Genomic DNA, 26,603 nt, shown 5'->3' with positions numbered 1-26,603 from the left:
AAAAAAAAGAATTAAGAAGCTGGGAAAAAATAAACAAAAGAATAAAAGAAAAATGAAAAAAAGAAGGAAAAAAAGCCCCAAAAATAAGAAAAATTAAAAAAGCAAGACAAAGGAGAAAGCTAAGAACACGAGACAAAAGAAAATAAAAATAAAACATAAAGAACATGGAGCAAAAATAATCAAGCAATAAAGATAATAAAGGAAAGAAAGGAAAAAGAGAAAAAAAAAACAAGAAAGCAAGCAGGAAAAAAATAATAGGGTAATAATAGTAGTTGTTTGTACAACCCCCTGAGACTCAGGTCTGGTAACACCCCTGAGTTTTAGCAAGTCAAGCCATCCAGGCATTTTCTTTTTATTGCATGGACCTTTTTCTTTTAACCTATCTATTGATGCTTTTATTAAATAGGAGCACCTCATAAACTTCATTTATAATTAAAGTAACACAATAAAAGTTTTTTATGCTACAGCCTCAGCCTACACACTTTGGGAATATGTATTAAATTTTTCTCCCTGAGATTCGATCTGCAACCTCAGTGGAAATGTTTAAATCTAAGCTTAAAACACACTTCTATTCTATAGCATATAAATAACCTATATTTTATGTTGATAGTATGTGTATTATTTGCCCTCATGTAGGTTTTAGATGAGGGGATAGTGTCATAATAGTCTGTAGTTTGCAATAGTCCTTGATCTGTGCAGGCCTTTGAGACTCTTTGTGATTAAGGGCTAAACAAATAAGCAATACTATATGTTTTTTTTTTTTGTTTGAACAATTTTATTGACACGTTTAACAGTAATTAAACACATTCACAATTTCATTATATCATATTCTAACAATATTTTTTGGGGGGTTTGAACAATTTTGTTGACACTTTTAACAGCAATTAAACACATTCAAAATTTCATTACATCATATTCTAACAATATGAGGTTTGAAAAATTTTTATCAACACTTTTAACAGCAATTAAACACATTCACAATTTCACCATATCATATTCTAACTAGGTTTCTGGAGGTAAAGTGAAAGTGTGACATTCTGCCTTTGCTCTTTATTTCCGCCAAAGCTTTTAGTTCTTGTTTGATCCCGTCCTTCTTTCATCACAGTGCTCCCCTTTATGATGAGTCGAGGGTTTTTTATTAAAATGGCCACCCCATCGTCACGGTCCTCACCCAAGCCACTACACAATGAAGGGCACGGCCAAATTGCTCTTCCCCCTGAGATTCGATCTGCAACCTCAGTGGAAATGTTTAAAATCTAAGCTTAAAACACACTTCTATTCTATAGCGTATGAATAACCTATATTTTATGTTGATAATATGTGTATTTTTTTGCCCTCATGTAGGTTTTAGATGAGGGGATAGTGTCATAATAGTCTGTAGTTTGCAATAGTCCTTGATCTGTGCAGCACTTTGAGACTCTTTGTGATTAAGGGCTATACAAATAAACATGACTATATGTTTTTGTTTTTTGAACAATTTTATTGACACTTTTAACAGCAATTAAACACATTCACAATTTCATTATATTATATTCTAACAATATGTGGTTTTATGTTGTTCTGCCAATGAATAAGAATTAATAAGAACTATGTTCATTTATCTGTCAATCTGACGGCTTCCACATAATCAAACATACTCAAACATCACAAATATATTTTATCGTAGAATGACGTTGTTTCAAACCACAAAGAGGCGACAATGTCTCTTTACGTTTACTGTTAATGTAGAACCAATGTAAATAGAAGTCTATGTGACGTCCTTCCGGTAGTTTTTTCTACTCGCCACGTCGCAAGTTGGATTTATTTTACCCGCATCATCACGACCTAATCGAAGTCAAACTTAATGACTGAATTTCTTTTTTTTGGCCAGACTCGTTTAAGGATTCAAGATCGAAACTGTTTCAGTCGTCCATCCTCAAAAAATCAGGACACTGTTTTGGTTAGCTTAGCCTAGCTTAGCTCGTTAGCCTAGCTTAATTTTTTTTTTTCGATCTCGCCTTTCGAGTTTGCGACGGCTGAGTGTGAAAATCTTCGACAGAGCAAAGTTCTCTTGACAATCATTTGACTCAGCAGAAATCAAGTGGTGGGTTGAAGTGTCTGAAAATGTCTGAAGCAACAATAGTCGAGTTGGATGAGGAGCATCAACGTCGACTGTCGGCCTTTTTTCGCGAGCAGCGTCATGGAGGGTCGGACACAGAAGGTAGGTTATGTTACTACTTGGTATTTTTGTTACAAAGCTTTAATATAGATAGTTGGTTTCAACTTGATCTGTGTTTTTGTTGTATTTGTCTTTAAAGAATCTTTCGATTCTCGATTTTAGGTGAGTTAGTGTTAAATTTTCTGATTGGAAATAGGCCTCATGCTCAGGGTTGGGTAGGGTTACTTTAACTTGATTACGTTCAATTACTTTTGGATTACTCCAATACCAAATATGCTAATAAAAGACAAAATAAACTAAATATGAATAAAATTATGACTCAACTCGTGGTAAGCTTTCTCTCCTGGCTTTGATCTCTTTGATCTCCGGCAAAACTAACATAAAATGCGACAGAAACATAATGAAAATAAATCCAAACAGCTTGCCAACAATTTTTGCCGTTCCGTGTATTCCGTTACTCCCCAAGCCGGCACAAAATTGAGTCATTTTATTCATATTTAGTTTCTTTTGTCTTTTATTAGCATATTTTGTATTGGAGTAATTGAAAGTAATCAAGTTAAAGTAACCCTACCCAACCCTGCTCATGCTACAAACGCATCAAAGACTAAATCTCGCGTGGCTCCGCGAGACTTGGTGAGCTTATTTATGCTTTATTGATCAGTGGAAGCTACAGCTCTTGTTGGTGATCGGAATGAGTGGAGAGGTGTTGTGAAAGAATAGTGGGATGTTTGGACGCATTCTAAAGGGATGGGCAGGGAAACCTGTATGATGCAGCAGGGGTAAACCAGTGAAAGCTGCCGAGCCCTGCTTTTGAACAGAAAGGTGTGTTGTGTCACTCTGACCGGCATGACATGGCCGCTTTCTTGTGTCTTTCATCTGGAGGGATGAAAGCATGGCCAACTTGCATGCCGATGTGTCAAGTCATGTTTATTTGTATAGCCCTTAATCACAAAGAGTCTCAAAGGGCTGCACAGATCAAAGACGATTGCAAACTACAGACCATTATGACACCATCCCCTCATCTAAAACCTACATGAGGGCAAATAATACACAGATATTGTCAACATAAAACATAGGTTATTCACATGCTGTAGAGTAGAAGTGTTTTTTAAGCTTAACTTGTTTGGGCATTTGGGATGGCCATGGTCATTTTTTTTATGCTACATGTTTTTCTTTTCTTTTGTCTGTTTCTTTGCCTCGAAGGATATGACCAGGGTGGATAGATGGATAGATAGATCAGAAACCAGGCCGTTACTAGCGGAGTGGACGGGGGTCAGTGCCTACCCACTGACACGGTCTGCCCACCCCAAACAAGGTGGATGTACTACTGACGGCATTTTGGGCACCGCATAAGCTATCCCTTTCATAATGTATATGTCAGCGGACACTAGTGTGAGCGTCAGTCCCAATGGGAGGAGCCCCTCCCAGCATTGAGGTGTGTGTGTGTGTGTTTTGGTAACGCGTGCCTCTGTTGTACTAATGGAAATTCCATCCCTTTGTTTGAGAATCAGCTCTTTCGGCTCCCTAACGGCTCTTCACATTGTTTTTGTTGAATTAATTCATTTATTACCAATTATTATGTAATATTATGCACAAATGAATGGCAAAATAAGCAAGCAAAAAGACACAAGTAGATAAAGAAACAAAGGAAGACCAAAAAGCGTAAGAGAGAAAAGGCAAGAAAAACGGAATTGATAAGCTGGGAAAAAATAAAAGGATAGAAAAATAAAAATGAGTGAAAACGGAAAGAAATGCAGGACAAATAAGAAAAAGAGGAAAAAGCTCCAAAAAAATAAAAAGTAAAAAAAAAATGAAACAGTCGAAGCGGAAAATAAACAACCAAAAGGAAAAAAGGAGAGAGAAAATAACTATAGCGAGGAAAAAAGAAACAAAAGAAATAGAAAAGCAGGAAAAAAGATTAAAGAAGAAACGAGCTAAAAAAGAAGAAAAAAGTAAAGACTGATTGTTGGGTGTCCCTTTGATCAGCAATCTACCAATAACAATTTCATATCATGCACAAAATGAGTTAAGAGATTTTTTTTCAATTAAGTTACTACACTAAATTATTATAGCTTTCATTTTTTTCACTCTAGTGAATTATCAATTACCTTTTTTTTATACGAAGCAACTATAAGGTCAAGCAACCTCCTGCGTGAAAAAAACAAATATCAATTTAAAATATTGACTTTTCAGTGCAGCAAACAATGAACTACAAAGTACAAGAATAAACTACAAACAAGTTTAAAAAAGAAGAGCCAATTGGACTAGGGATTGACCTATATGGGTTTTTCTGGGCTGATAGCAATTATTAGTATTGGGATACGGCCAATATTGGAGTCAATATTCATTTAATGTAAAAGCTTTGTTTTTTGTGTCAGAATTTTTTCATAATGCAAAAGTCATGTTTATTTGTATAGCCCTTAATCACAGAGTCTCAATGGTCTGCACAGATCAAAGACGATTGCAAACTACAGACTATTATGACACCATCACCTGATATTGTCAACATAAAATATAGGTTATTCATATGCTATAGAATAGAAGTGTGTTTTAAGCTTAGATTTAAACATTTCCACTGAGGTTGTAGATCGAATCTCAGGGGGAACAGCATTTGAGATGGTTTGTTTTTGCCCAATTTGTGGTCATAGTACCATGACAAATGCAAAACAAAATTTAAAAAAGACATCCTGATGGCGTAAGATAATTTACAACATACCAGAGTGCAAAGAAACAAAGAATATTTGTTAACTAATTACATCAAACACACAAAGAGTTTCAACACAACTAACATGACTTATCTTTCACTTAAAACAGTGCAGGAAATAAAATAAAGCCTAGCAGAAACTTGTATGAACATACATAAATAGCTCCCTGATTTTTTATTTTTTTTACAAAAAAAATAATAATAAATAAAAATGTCAATAGAATTTACATGACTTCAATAGACTTTAAACAAAAAGTGTAAAAAAACAATAGAAATTTCAACAGAGCTCGCAAATTGAAAAGTGTGGGCACTCCTGTTTCATAACCAGATTGACGAACTAATGTTATTAGAGCTAACTAATCAGTTTCCACCTGAATGTGCTTCCCTTACAAGATAACTACGCTTTTTATGCCATCTCTTAATCGCAAAGTTGGTTTTCTACCACGGACTCTAATCAGAAGGCGCGCAGGGTAGGAGAACAGGGGAGAAGTCGGGGAAACGGAGAGAGAGAGAGAGAGAGGTGTGCTGCTTTACAAAGCCTGAATAATCGGACAGTTAAATGAATAAATACGCCGGTACTGATATCCGTCAATACCCCAAATATCTAATTGTGACACCACACCTCTGAAAAACACTGGAAACATATATTAAAATATTTACAAATGTAAAAAAAAACCAATGATGCGCAAAACAATTTTAAACTTTTATCCATCCATTATCTGCACCGCTTGTCCTCAGGAGGGTCGCGGGGGTGCTGGAGCCCATCCAAGATAACTTGGGCAGTGGGCAGCCAGTCGCAGACAGACAACTCACGCACTCATTCAATTGACCTAACATGCATGTTTTTGGAAATATACAAGTATGAAAATATATGAAACACGAGGAGAACATGCAAACTCCACCCGGGGAGGCTGCGGTAGTTGGACTTGAACCCTGAACCTCTGCACTGTGGGGCTGCGTGCTAACCACCCATCCACCGTGCCGCCCTCTTTTACCATTTGTACACTCTACCAGTTTAAAGTTAACAATACAGAATCCATGGAAAATGCATATGACCAATCACAGGAGGGGGAAAAATAATCTAGAAGGGAACTGGCCGTCTATTGTTTTAAATAATGAAACCTGATATAAGCTGTGCTCTTTGTTATATTTAACATGCATTACTATTGTGCAAAAATGTTTTGGGGTACTAATGTTTCAGTCCATTTGATTCCTCGCATCGCGTTGAGAAGTATTACGATAACTATGTATTTTCTAATCATCAGTTGATCACATTATCATCCCATTTTGATGGATTATCTTTAAACCCATCCATCCATTATCTGCACCGCTTATCCTCAGTAGGGTCGCGGGGGTGCTGGAGCCCATCCCAGCTATCTTCGGGTAGTGGGCAAGGGACACCCTGAACTGGTTGCCAGTCGCAGGGCACACAGGGACAGACAATTCGCTTGCTCATTCACACCTAGGGACAATTTGGACCGGCCAATTAACCTAACATGCATGTTTTTGGAATGTGGGAGGAAACCGGAGTGCCCGGAGGAAACCCACGCATGCACGGGGAGAACATGCAAACTCCACTCAGGAGGTACGATCTCATGACCTCAGAACTGTGCCGCACACACGCTAACCACTGCGCCGCCGTGCCCCCCTATCTATAAACCATTCACTATTAAAAATATTAATTTATACTGACTTATATGATACTGAATTCTTATCTTCTTTGTAATGAAACAGCTTGGGTTTGAGAACACGGAGTTCGATTATTTATTCATCCATTATTCATTACTTTTTTAAATGACTGACTTGATATGTTCAATGCCTAAAAGATGTTTGTATGTGGATGTTCGTGTCAAGGGAAAGTGATATGACACTTTGGGTGCTTAGCACCCCAAAGCTCCGAACTTATAACCGCCCCTGGTCGTGAATATTCTAGCGTTTAGCTACAATGGATTGCCTCCGGAGTGAGTGGCGTTCGCGTGAATGTCTCAATAAACTCATACAGACAACAATCGCTTTTTTTTGTTTTAATCACGCCAATCAATTTTTCTTAAACACATTATACAAACTCCGATCGTGACACTCGTTCTATCGGAAGCGTAGCGCTGAGAAGCATAGGGATGTCAGATTCTGCAGAGAATTAGGCACAACATCGGTGTTTCCCTCAAACTGATCTAGTTTGAGTTGAAGTCTTACAGTGATTGTTTACATAATGTACATTTCAAGTCAAGTCATGTTTATTTGTGTAGACCTTAATCACAAAGAGTCTCAAAGGGCTGCACAGATCAAAGACTATTGCAAACTACAGACTATTATGACACCATCCATTTTCTTTATTTTGTTTCTCCATTGCTTTATGTCAGGAGGTTGTGGTTTCAACCAGGAAACTGATCATTTTCTTTGCTACCAGAAGCATTTATCCAGAATTTCTCCGCCGTTTTTTTGTGCCGGAATTGTTGCCGTTGTTACCTCTTTCTGTGTTATGTTTCGACTTATTACCGAAACTGAAGAAATTACCAATTTTTTGCACCTAATACCAACTTTTTTTTCGGAGGCATACTTTCATTCTACAACCGCCACAACAATGACGTCATCTCAAAGCAACGAGATTTCGTTTGCCGAGATTGGCGCGAGACCAAAACAACAATGGCGGATGGCGGATCTGCCTGACGAAAAGTTTGGAGTGCTGTAAATCTTTGTTAAAAAAAAAAAGTAATCGATTTGACCCAATGCGTCCCCAGCAAAAATGATGCATCTAGGACGCAGGGAAGCGGGCAAACAAGAACACTGGAAAGGTATTCGCAAATACGACAAATATTCATCCTAACTTTCGCTACAGTCCGTGTCTGCTGAGAGTGCAAATTGGGGACTTCCGGCTTTAGAGGCTCCCCCCGTTTTATTATCCAATCAGAAGGTGCGGGGGTGGGTTGTGTCAGAGACATAACGCAGGAGAGGGAAAAAAAGGCTTGGGCTGGCTGGTGTTGTGCTTAATATCGGCTTCATCACAGTCGATATCTATCAAATTCCCCAATATCGGGGCCTATAATTGGCCCGCCCGATCTCTATTAAAAATACCAAAATGTTTACCGATATTAGTCTTAATGGCAAATTTGGCCGAGGGAAACGGTGAGTACACTTTTATAGGCGCTTGGGGCGACAGTAGCTCAGGAGGTAGATGTAGCACGTTCGATTCCCGGCTTCTCCGTGCTATATGTCAAATTGGGCAAGACACTGAATCCCTAATGTCCCTGATAAGCAAGTAGTTCCCTGCATGGCTGACACCGCTATCAGTATGTGAATTGGTAGCGCTTTGGGAGGTCTTCATTGACTTGAAAAGCGTGATATAAATGCCAAGTCATGGTTATTTGTATTGCCCCTAATCACAAAGTGTCTCAAAGGGCTGCACAGACCAAAGATTATTGCAAACCACAGACCACTACCTAGCCTAGATGGTAAGGCGCCCGCTTTGAGACTGGGAGGTTCGGGTTCGCGCCCCGGCCGAGTCATTCCTAAGACTTAAAAAGTGGTCGGCGGCGCCCTCTGTTGGCTGCGGCTGCATCGGCTCGCTACAACGGGTCAGGTGCAATCGACATTTCGTTCTGTGTACATTGTTACACAGAATGACAATACAAGGAAATTATTATTATTATATTATTATTATGACACCACTCCCTGATCTAAAACCTACATGAGGGCAAATAATACATAGATATACATGATAAAGAGCTTTCTTGCCATTCAGTGTCTCGCCGTTTAGGAGCATTTGGACTGACGGCCCACACTGCAGTAACCAAACCTCTCATTAGGAAAAAAATAAAAAAGCTAGACTGAGCTTCGCTGAGGAGCATGTTGTGTGGATTGAGGAGAACTCGTCCAGAGTTCATTTCAGATTTAAAAGCAAATTTCATTTATTTGGGTCTGATGGGGAAGCATTATTTTTGGCTAAACATTGGAGAAAGACTAAACCCAGTGTGTATAAAAAAAGTCAGTGAAAGAAGGAGGGGAAGTGTCATGGTTTGGGGCACGTTTTCTGCAGCAGGGGTTGGGCCTCTTGTACAGCTATAAGGCAGAGTGAATGCAAGTGTGTATCAGAACCTTCAACAGCAACTTGGGTTCATCACCCAATCAGCCTGCAGTCTCCTGAATTTCAGGCTAGGTTTGGACCCGGGCCTAAGATCTTACCTCTACTAGAGGTGAACTTGGCCGCTGCAGAATATGCAACTTTGTTGCCCAGGGTTGATTTTGCTGTATTTCTTGAGTCATTGTCCATCTGCACCGTAAAGTGCCGTCCAATTAACTGTGCAGGATTTGGCGGAATCTGAGCAGAAAGTATATCCTTGTATACTTAATTTTATCTTTTGTAATGTCATCAATGATCAGAAGTGACCCAGTCCCCTTTGGAAGCCATGCATGCCCAAAGTCCATGCCATCACACTGCCTCTACCTTATTTCACAGATATTGTAGTGTGATTTGGATCATGTACTGTTTTCTTTTTTTTCTCCGAACTGTCTTCCTCCCATAATTCCTGTGCAGGTTTATTTCTGTCTCTTCTTTCTGTAGAACACTTTTCTGGGCTGGCTTGTGATGGTGTTTTTCGGCAAAATCAATTCTGGACTGTCTATTTTTGGTACTGGTGAATGGCTTGCACCAAGTTAACCCTCTATATTTACTTATATTAAGTCTTCTCTTAATTCTTAACTTCAGGACAGATACACACACTTCCTGCCGAGTGTTCTTCACTACAGTAGATGTTTAAATTTGATTTTTCTTTACCATGGAGATACCATGGAGAGTATTAGGCAATCCTCCGCCGCTGTTGTCTTCCGTGGATGTCCATACCTTTTTGAATTGTCGATCTCATCAGTGCATTCCTTTTTTTTTTCTTAGAATGTACCAAACTACATCTCCTCCATTGAGCTCCTTTGAAAGCATGATGTGTGGTCATAACAAGAGCTTGTGTCACTGTCCAAACATTTTCAGGCCTAACTGTATTTACCGTCAACCCTCTCCCCCCACCTTGGGAGAAGGAATCCTCTCTGGTAATATTGGCATTTGTGGGGAACAAATTATAAAACTACATACAGGGCTGTTCAAAATAATAGCAGTGCAATGTGACTAACCAGAATATCCCTGGTTTTTAGTATATTTTTAATTGTTACGTGCCAGACAAGTTACCAGTAGGTGCAGTAGATTTTTAGAAACCCGGCATTGATCAAAAGCATGCTCCGAAGGCTGTGCAATTGGCTAAGTAGTTCAAAAGGGAGTGTTCAAAAATAGCAGTGTGGCAACCAATCTCTGAGTTAATCAGATTTGGGGAAGAAAAACAAAAAACTGGTGTGAATCGGGTGGCGCCTATTAAAGGATGATGAAGCCAGCTCATGTTGAACATGCGTTTGAGGAAAATGGGTCGTTCAAGACACTGCTCCTAACAACAGTGTTCTCTGATTAAAAAGTTGATTGGAGAATCTATAAAGAGGTGCAAAAAATTGTTGTTTGTTCAGCTAAAACTATCTTCTATGTCTTAAAATGGGTAGAAATACCCGGGACACATGAAAGAAAACGGAAGACAACTATTAAAATGGACCGGAGAATATCCAGGATGGCAAAGGCTCAGCCAATGATCATCTCCAGGACAATCAAACACAATTGCAGTTAGAAGACATCTGTGTGAAGCAAATCCATTTTCAAGAATCCAATGCAAAGTCCCTCTCTTCAAAAAAGGCATGTGCAGAAGAGGTTACGATCCCCCAGAGATTACATCAACTTGCCTAAAGCAAAATGGAGGAAGATTTTGTGGACTGATGAGAGTATAATGTCTTTTTGGCGTCCAGGGACGACCCCCAAACTCTGAATCCAAACCTCAGTACACATTGAAGACGGTGAAGCAGGGTTATGCAAGTATCATGGTTTGGGCATGTTTCTCCTACTCTGGTGTTAAACCCATTTATCACATACCAGGGATCATGGATCACTTTGTGTGTGTGTCAAGATACCTGAAAAGGTTATGTTGCCTTATGCTGAAGAGGAAATGCTCTTGAAATGTGTGTTTCAACAATACAATGACCCACACACACCAGTAAAAGAGCAAAATCTTGGTCCCGAACCAATAAAATGAATGTTATTGAGTGGCCAGCCCAATCCCCAGATCTCAATCCAATTAAGAACTTGTGGTGTGTTATAAAAAAGCTGTTTGTAAACCAAAAACAAGAAATGTAAATGAATTGTGGAAGTGTTAAGCAATCATACAGTTGAAAAAATATAAAATGTGCCGCAAGTTGGTTGACTCTATGCCACACAGATGTGAAGTAGTTATTAAAAAAATGGTCATGCAACTGAATATTAGGATTGCTAAATCGCCCCGTTTTTTGGCAATACGAAATAGTTTTATGTTTGTACAGTCAACAGCAGACACTGTTAGTTTTTAATACACCCCTTTGAACTATTTACCAAATTGCAGTTATCCGAGCATGCCTATTATGAATTCTGGGTCTTGTTTTGTTTTCTGAAAATCTACTGCACCTACTGGTCACTTGTCTGACATGTAAGAATAAAAAAAATACCTATACCTGAGATGTTCTGGTTATTCACATTGAACGGCACTTTAAGTATTGTGTGAACAATGCTTCAGCAGAGAATGGGATTGAATACTTTCTGAGCTGCATTGATCGATAAATCGATTTTTTTCAGTGAGCAAATAATATTGGTTGGGGCAAAAAACAATTGCCCGACATTGGTGGTAACATTTCACCTCAGTCCATGCCAAATCTCCGTCTTTCAACACGTTTTCGCTCGAAAAACCTCAAGCGTCTTATCAGCGTGATTGCGGTGCATTGTCTTTAAGTAAAAGTTGTATTCATTTGGCTTCATGCTGTCCGCTGCCAACATTTATAACAAAGCAAGCACATCGGTCTTTCCAAATCTTCCACCGTGGTCGCAGTGGAGCATTACATACGCTTCGTCGAAATTCCTTGTCTAAGCTTTCAGAAAGAGACGTTTTTTTGTCTCTTCACCCGGTCTACCTTCACCTGTCTCCTCATTCCTGTTAAATATTTTTTTTCATGTGGTCACTTGTGGGTCTCCTACACTTCGTGTCAGACTTCTTACTCCATTCTTATATTCTGTGCTATATGAACTGCGTGGAGGCTTAATGTAAACGAAACACTCTGCGGATAAGAGTGCCACAGCTCACTAGTGGAGGTGCAATTACATGTTTTTCCAAGAAAGTTTAAAACAAAATGTTCCCCAAAGTCAAATGTGGCTGTTCCTCTGCTTGGAAGAGCATCGCATATCACTAACTGAGAACCACTGCAGTAAAGTGTGGAGATACCTTCGTAGTTTAGCTTTAAATGGATTTCAGTTCTTGGGACTGCCCTCCCAGTATTGAGGTAGTTGTCACCCATTTTGATTGTGCACTCGTAGAAGCAACTATGTAGCAGATTTTTGCCAGGAATATTCTGTGATAAACTTTGAATAATTTTAACAATGTTAATCATTGAATCATTTTAAATGTGAGTGTGTATAATTAGATAGGATTGAGCAGTCTAATTCAGAATTATTATTTTTGTATCCCACAGATGTCAGTGAACAATACCTTCCTCTTGCTCGGCAGAAGCCGGAGTTGCTTGGCATTAATGAGGAAGAAGACCTTGAGGCTGGTCACATTAAAGAGGAGGAGCCGCTTCCACCAAACATTAAAGAGGAGGAAGATTTTCAAGACTTTCCCGTGACTGTGGTCCATATAAAGATTGAAGGTGAGCAGGAAGAGGAAACATGGAAGGAGCCTCCAAGCAGCAGCTCAAGTCAACTCATGAAAAAAGAAGACAATGATGAGTATTGTAAAGGCTCACAAAAAGGCAACTGGTTGGCTCCAATTTCAGATGGTGATGACGCATCAGACTCGGGTGACACTGATGTTGATGAACAGTCAAAAGGTCTCACTGAGGGGAAATCCTTCAAATGTGTCTATTGTGAAAAAACATTTAAGTGGAAGTGTCTTTTAAAAAGGCATATGCCTGTCCATACGGGTGAAAAATGTTTTTCCTGTTCACTTTGCGATCAAAAATTTGCTTACAGGGTATCCTTAAGAAATCACATAAGATCACACACAGGTGAGAAACCCTTTTCCTGCTCAATTTGTGATCAGAAATTCGCCCAGAAGGTAAAATTAAAAAATCACACAAGAATCCACACGGGTGAGAAACCTTTCTCTTGCTCGGTTTGTGGTAAAACCTTTGCTGTCAAAGAATATTTAAAAGAGCACAAAAGAACTCACACAGGTGAAAAACCTTTTGTGTGCTCATTTTGTGGTCAAAAATTTGGTCAGAAAGTTAAATTGGTAAATCATACAAGAATACACACGGGTGAGAAACCCTTTTCATGCTCAATTTGTGGTAAAGCCTTTGCTGTAAAGGAATATTTAAAAGAGCACAAAATAATCCACACAGGCGAGAAACCTTTTGCCTGCTCTGTTTGTGGTCAAAACTTTGCCCTCAAGAAATATTTATCAGAGCATATAAGAATCCACTCAAGTGATAAACCTTTTGCCTGCTCCATTTGTGGTCAAAACTTTATCAACAGGGTACGTTTAAAAAATCACATAAAAACCCACGCAGGTGAGAAACCTTTTTCCTGTACCTTCTGCGGGCAGAACTTTGCTCACAAGAGATATTTGAATATACACGAGAGAATCCACACGGGTGAGAAACCCTTTGCCTGCTCTGTATGTGGTAAAAACTTTGCTAACAAGAATCATTTAAATATACACTCAAGAATCCACACGGGCGAGAAACCTTTTCTCTGTTCAATTTGCGACCAAAGCTTTGCTCACAAGGTATCATTGGAATATCACATAAGAACCCACACAGGTGAGAAACCCTTTACTTGCTCAGTTTGTGGTCAACAATTCTATTCGAAAGGAAATCTTACAAGACACATGAGAACACACACGGGTGAGAAACCTTTTACCTGCTCATTTTGTGGTCAGAACTTTGCGCACAATGGCTCTTTAAAGGATCATATCAGAATCCACACAGGTGAAAGACCTTATGTTTGTTCAGTCTGTGGTCTCAAATTCTCTGCAAGTGGGAATCTTAAAAAACATTCAAGAACTCACACAGCTCGAGTTGTAGTGGAAAACTCTATGAAAACTGATGCTCACACAGCTCGAGTTGTAGTGGAAAACTCTATGAAAACTGATGCTCACACAGCTCGAGTTGTAGTGGAAAACACTATGAAAACTGATGCTCACACAGCTCGAGTTGTAGTGGAAAACTCGATGAAAACTGATGCTCACACAGCTCGAGTTGTAGTGGAAAACTCGATGAAAACTGATGCTCACACAGCTCGAGTTGTAGTGGAAAACTCGATGAAAACTGATGCTCACACAGCTAGAGTTGTTGTGGAAAACCCAATGAAAACTGATGCTCACACAGCTCGAGTTGTAGTGGAAAACCCAATGAAAATTGATGCTAATGGACGTACGTGTGCTGGTGAGAATACCAATAGTTACTCAGGCTTTTCATGATATTTTTACTTTTCTTTTTAGATGTCACATTTATCTCTAGGACCTGCTCACTTGTTATGTATATTGAAGTTTAAAATCTATCATTAACTACTTTAGAAAGATGATAGTTTTTAAATATAGGTCAAATTATTTTCTTGTTATTATTTCTTCTAAATTTGTTTTATGTATTGTTTACCACTTGACAATTTTCTGAATTTATAAGGTTTCCCAAGAACATTCCTTTATCAATACTTTCTCAGCTATCAAAAAGATCTGGAGAAGCTATTCGTCATACATTTAAAAAGCTTCCATTCCTCCCTCCATCTCACTATACCCCCTGCCCACCTCAGCTCCATGGGGAGCAGAACTTTCAGCCTCTCTGCCCCCCAGCTCTGGAATTCATTGCCGCCTGACCTCTGAACTTCTGCGACCCTGTCCACCTTCAAATCCGGACTCAAAACTCTCCTTTTTAGACTTGCCTTTTCTTGACCATCTCCCTCACAGTTTAACTCTGATTTGTTTTACTTGTTATTTATTGCTTGATTGTTTTACTCTTGTTTTTATCTTCGTTCATTGTTGTGTCCTACTTATTTGTACAGCGACCTTGGGTGTCCTGAAAGGCGCTTCGAAATACAATGTATGATTATTATGATTGATGATAATAATATGTAAAAATTACAAAATAAGTCATTAGGACTACAGAGAGAACTACGCTGACAAGGAATTAATTAATATTGTAGAATATATAACTTATAAAATAGACAAATTATATTCTGTTGGTCTTTTCATAGTTGCAATGGAGGCTTTTGACAGAATAGATCACAACATACGACGAAAGAAATTGTACCAGCATGGAATAAGAAGAATTGCTCATCTGTCAAAAGTCATTTTTTATGCAATATATTTTGATATGTACAGATTGGCGAAGATGATTCAAGATTTATGAGCATTAGCTATGGGGTTTTCCCAAAGGTTTTGTGTTAAAACCTTTTTTTTTAATTGTATATAAATTATTGAATTCATATACCATTGAAATTAAACTATATTGTATTTGCTGAGGGGCAGCTGAGTGGTTAGTGTGTCCACGGCCCAGTTCTGAGGTCATGGGTTCATATCCAGCTACCAGTCTTACTGTGCAGAGTTTGTATGTTCTCTCCGTGCTTGCGGGTTTCCGCCCACATTCACGAAACATGATTGGCCGGTCCAAATTGTCCCTAAGTGTGAATGAGCGAGTGAATGGTTGGCTGTTTCTGTGTGCCCTGCGACTGGCTGGCAACTGGTTGAGGGTGTCCCCCTTCCCCACTGCTCGAAGATGGCTGGGATGGGCTCCGGCACCCCCGCTACCCTACTGAAAATAAGCAGTACAGATAATGGTTGTATAAATTTGATGATGATACCACAATAATAGGATCAGCTGTGTATTTATAAATGCTACTGGCAATGTCAGGGAAAGGTTTGATTAAAAACAAAATTTATCAAAAACATAAGTTATATTATTTGGGAAATACATTTAAATTTAAAAAATGGTTAATGTTAAAATTAAGAAGTTAAAGAATATGTTTTTTGGCGTGATTATTAACCATTGTATTAACTCCATCCAACACATATATGGTACACAATACAAATTGGGAAAGAACATTGCAATGATGAGTTAATGCAGACATATAAACAAGTAGAAGCAATAAAAAAATCCTTATTTGACCACAGAAGAGAGCTGTTGGAATTGTGCTTCATGCTAGATACAAAGAACATAAAAACTGATTCTAAAATCAAACATTCTAAAGCTTGTTGATATGGACATAAACCTAAAATTCTATCATTAGTCCATAAAACAAGTACACATTCACTCCCAACCAATAGTCAACAGTAGTTTGTAAATTTTACCTCTGTAAAACATAAATCCTATGAGTATTTCTGACAAACACGCTAAAGAAACTGAATAAATCAATAAGTTAAAGCTAAAGGAAACCTTTACTTGCCCAAAACACACCGCAGGAAATAGTGGCCCTACGAACCGTGTTGTGAAGGGATCCAACCAAACACGTTTTTTTAAGTATTGGGTGTTAAAGGTATAAGTTCAGTTCTGGAATGTCAATTTTTGGGGTGGTTTAGGGTTTAGTTTTTCTTGTTTTGAGTTCGAATATGTCTTGCCTATGCATTCGTTGATTTCTACAATCATTGTCTGTTTTTCAACTGGACTTGCCATTTGTTTTGGTTCTCTGTCTTCTGGTGACGCCACAACTCTGGGAGATAGGTGATCAAACTGGCCACTTTGATTCACTTAATTGACTGGAAAAAAGTCTTCTTGTTACCCAATTGCTATCGACTAAGAAACAACGTGGAAAAAAAATCCTTCAAAACAAGTCTCAGGATTTATCCCGTCCAAGTGCATATTGCAAAAAAGTTAAACAAAGATATTAATGTGAAATGTACATTTTGCTACGCTGATCTGGAAACTAACTGTAAATCTGTCACTTCATTGGTGACAAGATTGACTATGGGTTCCAATTATTTTGGAAACATATTGTACTTTATTGTACTTTGCATATACTGTATGATTAAAAGACTTGAAAGTTAAAGCCAAAGGAAACCTTTATTGTCAATCTCATCATCATTCACAAGTGCAAATTCACCAGTCGATGAAATTATTTCATTGCCTTCCAGTGTGAAGTGAAACATTATACAATGTCCATAAAGCTTTTTCCAGAACCATAATGCCATTAAAACAAATATTTTTCAACATGTTAGCATTTTTATTGAACTTTCTGTTCCCCCCTGGCATGTTTTATTGTATTGTTTTTTTTATCATTTTCTTTATTAGTATACTGTTTGAATGTACTGTTTATGCAACACTGTGGTAAGATGTTTGTATGGTAATATGTATGCGAATTTTCAATAAAGCAAACAAAAAAATTGGGTACTTTGAAAACAATTTTCTCAAATACCTTTGGCAAGTACAGCCTAGTGGCACCCTCCAGGCTAACAAATGTGTTTCCACCTGGTCTCAAACCAGGGACCTTTTGGGTGAATGTGCTAACCACTGCTCTACTTTTTTAAACCCCTCTTCACAGAAACGTAAAATTAAAAATATATTTATTTAATCACGTCTCTATCACCCCCAGGAAAGATAATAGAACTTCGTGCCTCGTGTCAGGGGACACCACAACCCGTGATCTTTATTTGCTGCACCCCCTCAGGGCCAACCAAGAAAAGTAATATTGGCAAGCCAATAGCCATTCAAGAGCAGCCACCTGTAAATGTACATTATTTATGATATATTACATAAAGGAATACTATGATCACAGTTAGTTTGTAACATAAGTGTGCATCTCCAGATGCAGTATGAGACACGCAATTGTCTTACCTCGTGGCAGAGAGCGATAATGAGACCAAGGATTCTGATTAATCTCACAACTCCCCACCAATCAATTAAATTAGTTATAGTAAAAGCTAGCTTGCATCAAGTCAAACCAACCAGAATATTTTTTCTAGTTGCATAGACTTTTTTTCATTCAAATTGAGCAGTACATTGACTTAATTTATAAGGTAAAGGAAGACAATACAATGTTTTTTCTGTTCTACAGCTTCAGCCTACCCCCTTTGGGCACATGATTATGTGTTATATTCAGGGTTGGGTAGGGTTACTTTAACTTGATTACTTTTGGATTACTCCAATACCAAATATGCTAATAAAAGACAAAAGAAACTAAATTTTAATAAAATTGCTAATTTTTGTGCAGGCTTGGGGAGGAACGGAATACATGGAACGGCAAAAATGATGTTGGCAAGCTGTTTGGATTTATTTTCATTTTGTTTCTGACGCATTTTATGTTAGTTTTGCCGGAGATCAAAGAGATCAGAGCCAGGAGAGAAAGCTTCCCACCTTTTGTGAGTCATAATTGTATTCATATTTAGTTTCTTTTGTCTTTTATTAGCATATTTGGTATTGGAGTAATCCAAAAGTAATTGAAAGTAATCCAGTTTAAGTAACCCAACCCAACCCTGATTGTATTGAACCACTTATTTTCTTCTTTTTTTTTAGCAAACATGCTGGTTCGTTTGTTTAATTAATGGTCGATGTTGTTTTTTTTGTGCTGTGTGTAAATTAAAAAGCCACAAGTATCTAATAAAAAAACGGTATCTATATTGTTTTCTTGCGCTGCAAATTGTGAATAAGATTTAGGTTAATTTATTTGTAAATCCGACTATGCCCCATCAAACACAAATCTTGCTAATTTAGTTTTTAATGAATTACGTTTTTAACCACTGACAGGCGCTATGTAACAAACCATGTCCCTTTACGCTTCCAGAAGTTGAGCTGACGTATTTCCGGTAATTTATTTGTCCACTCTCCACGACGCAGCCTATTATTATTTTACTACTTTATCAAAGTCAAACTTAATGACTGCGTTCCCTTTTTTTTCTTAGACTTTTTCAAACATTTAAAATCAAAACAATTTCAGTCGTTTCACTTCAAAACTTTCTGGCAGTTGTCTTGTTATCTTAGCCTATTAGCCTAGCTTAATGTTTCCGATCTTGCTTCCTTAGCTTAAAAAGGCTGAACTTGCGAGCCTTTGGTAAAGAAAACGATTTATTTTGAGTAGTTTGACTCCACGGAGGCCAATAAGTGATTTTCAAGTTTGAAAATGTGTGAAACCACAAAAGTTGAGTACGAAGAGGAGCGACAACTTCCACTGTCGAACATTTTTTGCGAGGAGCTTCATGGAGGTTTGTTATTTTACTACTTTGTTATGTTTGTACACAGCCTTAATATACACAGTTGTTGTCATTGTTCTTTATGTTTCAACGTTATTTGGGTTTGACTAGTCCCTCGATATTTGATTTTGTTTTAGAGGATTTTTCTTATTTTTCCGCCCGCAAAAAAAGGCCCAATGCTACTAACACGCCAAAGACGAAATCTCACGTGGCGGCACGAGAATGTGGCGAATTTGATCCGAGATTTTCTTGGTGCGTAACAAAGAGAAAAATAAGGTCTCCTGCCCTTAGATATGTACAGGAGCCTAGATGCGAAACGCCAATTTGAGCTGCGTGCCTACTGCGTGCTTAAGCTAGTCGGGTCAAACTATCATATTCTTCCAAATGTGGACAGAACGAAAACAAACCAAAATGCCTGTTCATTGTGTTGCCTCAGGATACACTCCTTTCCATAGAACCAGGCAAGAGGGAATTAACACTACAGTGGAACCTCGGTTCTCGACCATAATCCGTTCCAGAACCCTGTTCGAAAACCGATTTGTTCGATCACCGAAATCATTTTTCCCATTAAAAATAATGTAAATCATTTTAATCCGTTCCAACACCCTGAATGTTTACCTTTTAATGTTTAACGTAAACATAAAGCTAACCCAGGCTAATCGTACGTCCGCGTTATCGTAATCTTCCGTATGAAAGATTACACTAACATGAACGTGTCAAAATAAAAAAAACAGGTCATTTACAAGTCATTTAGCACCCGGGTTTCCATAACAAGTGGTGAGCGGTTCATTGGAAAGGGGGCTCCGTTCCAACACCCTAAATGTTTACCTTGAATGTTCAACGTAAACACAAAGCTAACCCAGGCTAATCGTACGTTTGCGTTATCGTAATCTTCCTTACGAAAGATTACGCTAACATGAACGTGTAAAAATTAAAAAAAAGGGATAAAGAAAATAATTATGAATAGGATTTCTTACCTTTGTGGTGGTCAGCAGAAGGCGCAGGTGGACAGTGGGGTATTCCCTAGCAAGATCAGACATTGCACACCCCCTTCATATTTTGCTATTATTTATTTCTTAAATGCAATAGTTGTACGCACTACTTTTCTTTTTTCACCTGTAGCAACTTTGCTGCTTGCACTGACTTTCTTCGGAGGCATAATTAGGGGCCAAAACACTTCGTACACTTATATTAAAAGCAAAACGAAGCACGTCCGCACGCGATAACAGTTGGTCACAAAAAGAGCGATCTACACCCGTACGCCGCTCAGCATCACACCCTAACGTACGCAATCACGCATTACCGGCGTTCGAATTCCGATTTTTTTGACCGAACAGCGAAGCAAGAATTTCTCGAAATATTTGGTCGGACTCCGATTTGTTCGAACTGAGAGGCGTTCGAAAACCGAAGTTCCACTGTATATGTAAAAAATGTTTTGGGCTCGATTTTGTTTTTTCATTATATAATCTTGTTTAGAGCTTTAGTGTGTCGAGGACCTCTTGGTGGCTTACATTGTGTCAATGTTTTCTAAAATAAGGCTGCACCAGACTCACGTTCCTTGATTTAAAAGGTGAAAGTACATGGGAAAAATGTGTAAAACGGTCCTCTTTCAGGGTTTTTAGAACCGTTTGATAGTTTAAACCCTTCATTTGGCAGGTGACCATATGATCACTTCCGTAGACTCCAATACTAGATAACTTCCTTATGACTCAGTTTTTTTTTGTTTTTCAAATATTTTCATTCATACAGGATTTTTTCGCCTAGACTGTCACGTGACTATATATGGTTATGTGTGTTCTTAGTACAAGCCCTTAGTGGGTAGGCCAGGCCCACTATGGCCTGCTCATAGAAACAGATGTGTAGTTTGTCAAGAATTATAGGAAACTTTGGTCAGAGTTGTCACTGCTGTCTTTTATCCAGAACACATGCGTTGTGGAAAGGGGCAACTTGCAGTTTTCCTCTTCCTCGCGCACACTGAAGGAATTTGGCGACCGAACGACAAAATCATCAAATAATGTTTGAAACGTGATGCATTTTACACTGAACTGTTTTTTTTTTGTTTGTTTTTTTCTCCTCCAAAAAAGTGCTTGCGCACAGTACATTAAATTTCATTTTAAGAATGTTTTTTCACACTCCTATGTAAATGTTAATGCCAATTTAATTAATATTGACTACTGCGCTAGTTGATTAAGATTTGCAGTTGTGGACACAGTCTGCAGACGGGCGTCTTAATTGCAAAGCAATTTGTTACTTTTCTTTACTAGACATTTCCCTGCTGATTTTTTTAAATGGAAGAAATTAATGCAAATTAGTACATTTTTATGTCTGTTCAAACCTGTGGCTTAAAATGTGGTGTGGCTGGTACAATAACAAATTTGAATTTCTTCCCTAAATTTGCCCATGCGGATTTTAATCGTGTATGCTGTGTAGTCAGGAATTTACGCAAACACAAACACAAACTCGCTATATAAACTAACCCTTGCAAAAATGTGTTGACATTGTGTGGTCTCAGTGCACTGCTTGTCGTGTTGCATACGTAGCAGTGATTATATTATTCTCTATTGCCAAATGTGTCTCAAAGGCCAATCGTATGTTTACTATTTTTGTAACATGATCTAGTTGGCTGCAGTTTACCACTCTCCACACTGATGGGCTATTAGCATAAAAATCTGATTTGATTCAGCCCTCATTGTATCTCCCACTGGTGGGGAGCCTCACTTCTAAATCTTTCAAGTGGAAAAAAATCAACAATAGAAGTATGGACTCCTTGTCTCCTGTTGATTCAAAGTGATACTAAAGTATGATGAACAGAAACCTGTTTGAGGGATAACTTTGGGGGAAAACAGGAATAAAGATGGGGCAAATGTAAGCGTGTGTAACTTGTTTGTATTGAGCAGTCTAATATAGAATAATTGTTTCCTGCAGGTGTCAGTGAAAAATATCTTCCTCTTAGTCAGCAGAAGGTGGAGTTTCCTGGAGGTAAAGAGGAGGAAGACTCCAAGGTTGCTCAGACTAAAGAGGAGGCGCAGCCTCTACCAAACATTAAAGAGGAAGATTTTGAAGAGTTTCACGTGACAGAGATCCATGTAAAGATTGATGGTAAACATGAAGAGGAAAATTGGAGGGAGCATCCAAGCAACAGATCAAGTCAACACATTAAAACCGAAGGCGATTACGAGTTTGTTGAAACGTCACAAGAAGGCAGCTGGTTGGCTCCAATTGCTGATGGTGAAGACACATCACACTTGGCTGACATTGATGTCGACGAACAGTCGAAAGGTCTCACTGATGGGAAATCCTTCAAATGTATTCATTGTGGGAAAATATTTCCATACAAATGTCGTTTGGAAGCACATATGATTGTCCACACGGGTGAGAAACCTTTTTCCTGCTCAGTTTGTGGGCAAAAATTTCCTCACAGGGGATCTTTAAAGCGACACAGAAGAACCCACACGGGTGAGAAAATGTTTTCCTGCTCAACATGCGGTCAAAAATTCTCTGTTAGATGTAATCTTAAATCTCACATGAGAACTCACACTGGTGAGAAACCTTTTTCCTGCTCAATTTGTGGTCAACAGTTTGCTCAGAAAGTAAAATTGAAAAATCACACAAGAACCCACACGGGTGAGAAACCTTTTTCTTGCTCGGTCTGTGGTAAAAACTTTGCTGTCAAGGAATATTTAAAAGAGCACAAAAGAATCCACACAGGTGAGAAACCTTTTGTGTGCTCCATTTGTGGTCAAAAATTTGCTCAGAAAGTAAAATTAAACAATCACACAAGAACCCACACCGGCGAGAAACCCTTTTCTTGCTTAATTTGCGGTAAAAGCTTTGCTGTCAAGGAATATTTAAAAGAGCACAGATTAATCCATACAGGTGAGAAACCTTTTGCCTGCTCTGTTTGTGGTCAAAACTTTGCTCTCAAGAAATATTTAAAAGAGCACACAAGAATCCACACAGGTGATAAACCTTTTGGCTGCTCCATTTGTGGTCAAAACTTTATCAACAGGGTACGTTTAAAAGATCACACAAGAACCCACACAGGTGAGAAAGTTTTTTCCTGCACCTTTTGTGGTCAAAACTTTGCTCACAAGAGATATTTAAATATACACTTGAGAACCCATACGGGTGAGAAATCTTTTGCTTGCTCTGTATGTGGTCAAAACTTTGCTCACAAGAATCATTTAAACATACACTCCAGAACCCACACAGGTAGGAGACCATTTGTGTGTTCAGTTTGCGACCAAACGTTTGCTCACAAGGTATCATTAGAATATCACATAAGAACTCACACAGGTGAGAAACCCTTTTCTTGCTCAGTTTGTGGTCAAAACTTTGCTCACAGGGGATCTTTAAAGGTCCATACTAGAACCCACACAGGTGAAAAACCTTTTGCTTGCTCAGTCTGTGGTCTAAAATTTTCTGCAAGTGGGAATCTTAAAAGACACACAAGAACTCACACGGGCAATTAACTCTCAATGACGGCTAATGCTAATAATGTTAAGTGTGCTTGTGAGAATACCAATAATTACTCAAGTTTGTCAGGGTATAATTTTTGCGTTTTCTATTTAGATATCACATTTATTACTAAAACCTGCGTACTTGTTATGCATATAGAAGTTTAAAATCTTTAATCAACCTGTTTAAAACCAGTCAAAGAAAAAATATCTGTAACCCTTTGCCTGTGTTTATTTCTTTTATGGTTTTTTTTAATGTATCATTTACCCCTGGACAATTTTCAGAGTTTATAGAAGTTGCCAAAATCAGTCCCGTGTTTGAAAGTGGAGACCAGTTACCAGGTCACAAATTATTTGCCGATATCAATACTTTCTCAGCTATCGAAACATCTGCGGATGCTACCAGTCATATGTTTATAAAGCTTCTATTAACAAGTAAAAATGACTAGATGACAGTCAATTCGGCTTCAGAGAAAAACATGCCAACCAGATATTAAATGATCTTGTAGAAAATATAACTCCTAAAAAAACAAGTTCTATTATGTTATTATTTTTATAGATGCAATGGAGGCTTTTGACAGAATAATTCCCAATATACCATTCAAAAAATGCACAAATATGGAAAGGGAGGAATTGCTCATCACTAGCAAAAGTTATGTAAAGATAGACTATAACAATTCAAGATTTATGAGCTTTAGAATTTGATATCTGTTGGTTTTCACAATACTTTTATTGTTTTGTTATTGTATAAATTATTTAAGTGATGGGTGCCACTAGGCTGTACTTGCAAAAAAACACATGACGGGAAATGGTTCCCCTACGACTTTGGAGGTAAATGGATCCACCCAAGGTCACACAACCTTCCATCGTTGAATTTAAACTATATTATAGTTGCTGCTGATACCTCATTAAAGGAATTCTGTTGCGAATTTACAATTGCTACAGTCAAAGTCAGGGAAAGGTTTGATAAAACCAAACTAGAAATGGACATATCAAATACGCAAGTTATGGTATTTGTGAAAAAACATTGAAATAGTAAAAGTTAAAGAATATATATTTCGCGACGGGATTTTTAACCATAATATTAGTTAGATCCACTAAATAAATGCTACACAATCCAAATTAGGAAAGAACATTGCTGTGATGAGTAAATGCAGACATGTATTTCACCAAAACACTTCATGTATTGTAATAGTTTACTAATCAACCTTATTTAGGATATTGTATAGAGATTTGGGGAGAAGTAGATCGAAGCAATATAGAAAGACTTTTTTGACCACAGAAGAGAGCTGTTAGGATTGCGCATAATGCTGGGTACAAGGAACATAAAAACTGATTCTAAAATCAAACATTCTAAAGCTTGATGATATAGATAAACTTAAATATTTATTATAAGTCCATAAAATAAGTAAGCATTCACTCCCAACCAATATTCAACAGTAGTTTCTAATTTATACCTATGTAAAAATTGCATAATATGAGTATTTTTGACAAACTACTGAAGAAACTGAATATAACCATATTTTCTTTAAATATTGGGTGTTAAAGGTATTATTTCAGTTCTGGAATGTCAATTTTTGGGGTGATTTAGGCTTTTACCTTTGTTTTTATTTTGATAATGTTGTAGCGAATATGGCTGGTAAATAAATTATTCTAACAAACAATTTATTGACTAATTTAATTAAAGAGCTGTGCTGACTTGGCAAGGTTCTCTGGCTGCTTGTTGAGCTGAGACTTGGTCAGGACCTGCCAGGTTTTTAATCCAGTTCTTGTTAGGATATGCCCTGTTGCCTTCTGGCTGGCCAAATACAGACTTCCCTTGCGAGGTGAGACATGTACCAGCTCTCAATTCCGGTCTCCTGGAAGGAGCGGACGCCCTGTGGTGGAGTTGTCATGGCAACCTTTGATGGGCCAATGCAAGCTAATGCCCCCTCCCCAACGTCACATCCCACCAGTATCAGTTAGATAACATATCTATGTGATTGACTTCAAACACCGTATTCACCTCACATGTTTTGACATGGTAAATTATTTTCTGACATTGCAAAACGAGATTCTGACGAAACGTTGAATACTTTATAATTTCTTGCTTTTGAATAAGGCTATTTTCCTCCTTCCTTTGTTTGTTTGATTCCAAATACACAAAAGGTAGGTTTTCAAAATAAAGGCTGAAAACAGACGAGCATAAATGAGCTACAGACTATGGCTTTGACAATTCACAAATTCAAATACTAAAGATGTTTATCGTCATTCTTATACAAAGGGGAAGTCCATAATATAATTGTAAATTTATTTTAAAGTTAAATATTAAATGTTAAAGGGATTCCACAGTTGAATGAAGCACTATCCTGCTGAAAAATCCTCATTATCTTTGGGGACATCTTGCAATGGCCGATCAACCCTTGCCTGAGGAAACAAATTCTGTCCTGATAAACAGGAACAAAATTTGACGTTTATTTGATTTCATCTTTAACTCAGGAACGTGCTTGAATATGCAACCTAATTTACCTTGAACTTTACAAATGACGGAAGTATTGTTGAAGTTATAGATGGACTTAATGTTGGCAGATCCATATTTTAGTAGTCCAAGAGCAGGGTTGGGTAGAGTTACTTTAACTTGATTACTTTCAATTACTTTTGGATTACTCCAATACCAAATATGCTAATAAAAGACAAAAGAAACTAAATATGAATAAAATGATGACTTACAACACGTGGTAAGCTTTTCTCCTGGCTTTGATCTCCGGCAAAACTACCGGTCCAAGAGTAGACCTCATCCTAAACCCTTTGGGTTCATGATTATGTATTATGTTATTGCATTGTACCGCTGTTGGTGTGCAAAATAAATGTCTTTTTTTTGCTGAGGTGGTTTGTGTTCTGTGCCTAAATAAAAATACAACTTGAACAGTGTGTATTTTCTATCTATAATAACAGTCGCAAAACAAGTGGAAAAGGTCATCAAATATATAAAATGAGGTATGGTCTTCAAAACACAAACACAAAGGTAATATTAAGCCGTAAATAGAGGCTCCAGGAAACCGTTTAGGGGTCTTTAAAACACAGAGTAC

The 26,603-nt window shown here is 38.0% G+C and overlaps 2 protein-coding genes across 2 annotated transcripts; both read left to right on the top strand.

Annotated features, from left to right (window-relative positions):
- The first annotated feature begins 622 nt into the window (after positions 1-622).
- Positions 623-15,011, top strand: LOC148366275 (uncharacterized). Its single transcript, XM_088336713.1, has 2 exons — positions 623-2,200; positions 12,435-15,011. The coding sequence occupies exons 1-2, from the start codon at positions 2,104-2,106 to the stop codon at positions 14,381-14,383; spliced, it is 2,046 nt and encodes a 681-aa protein (XP_088192839.1). The 5' UTR covers positions 623-2,103; the 3' UTR covers positions 14,384-15,011.
- Positions 15,012-18,667: 3,656 nt separating this feature from the next.
- On the top strand, positions 18,668-26,440 carry LOC148366274 (uncharacterized). Its single transcript, XM_088336725.1, has 2 exons — positions 18,668-19,090; positions 22,004-26,440. The coding sequence occupies exons 1-2, from the start codon at positions 19,009-19,011 to the stop codon at positions 23,548-23,550; spliced, it is 1,629 nt and encodes a 542-aa protein (XP_088192851.1). The 5' UTR covers positions 18,668-19,008; the 3' UTR covers positions 23,551-26,440.
- Positions 26,441-26,603: the final 163 nt, after the last annotated feature.

This window comes from Urocampus carinirostris, chromosome 5, assembly GCF_059441175.1.
Source record: "Urocampus carinirostris isolate Australia breed hairy pipefish chromosome 5, RoL_Ucar_1.0, whole genome shotgun sequence".
NCBI lineage: Eukaryota > Metazoa > Chordata > Actinopteri > Syngnathiformes > Syngnathidae > Urocampus > Urocampus carinirostris.
Note: the sequence above shows the minus strand (reverse complement) of the source record. Positions and strands in the feature narration are given on the sequence as shown.

Coding starts and splice junctions, on each gene's coding strand:
- LOC148366275 (XM_088336713.1), top strand. CDS start 2,104: ATGTCTGAAGCAACAATAGTCGAGTTGGATGAGGAGCATCAACGTCGA. Junction 2,201..12,434: donor TGGAGGGTCGGACACAGAAG/GTAGGTTATGTT, acceptor TGTATCCCACAG/ATGTCAGTGAACAATACCTT.
- LOC148366274 (XM_088336725.1), top strand. CDS start 19,009: ATGTGTGAAACCACAAAAGTTGAGTACGAAGAGGAGCGACAACTTCCA. Junction 19,091..22,003: donor TTGCGAGGAGCTTCATGGAG/GTTTGTTATTTT, acceptor TGTTTCCTGCAG/GTGTCAGTGAAAAATATCTT.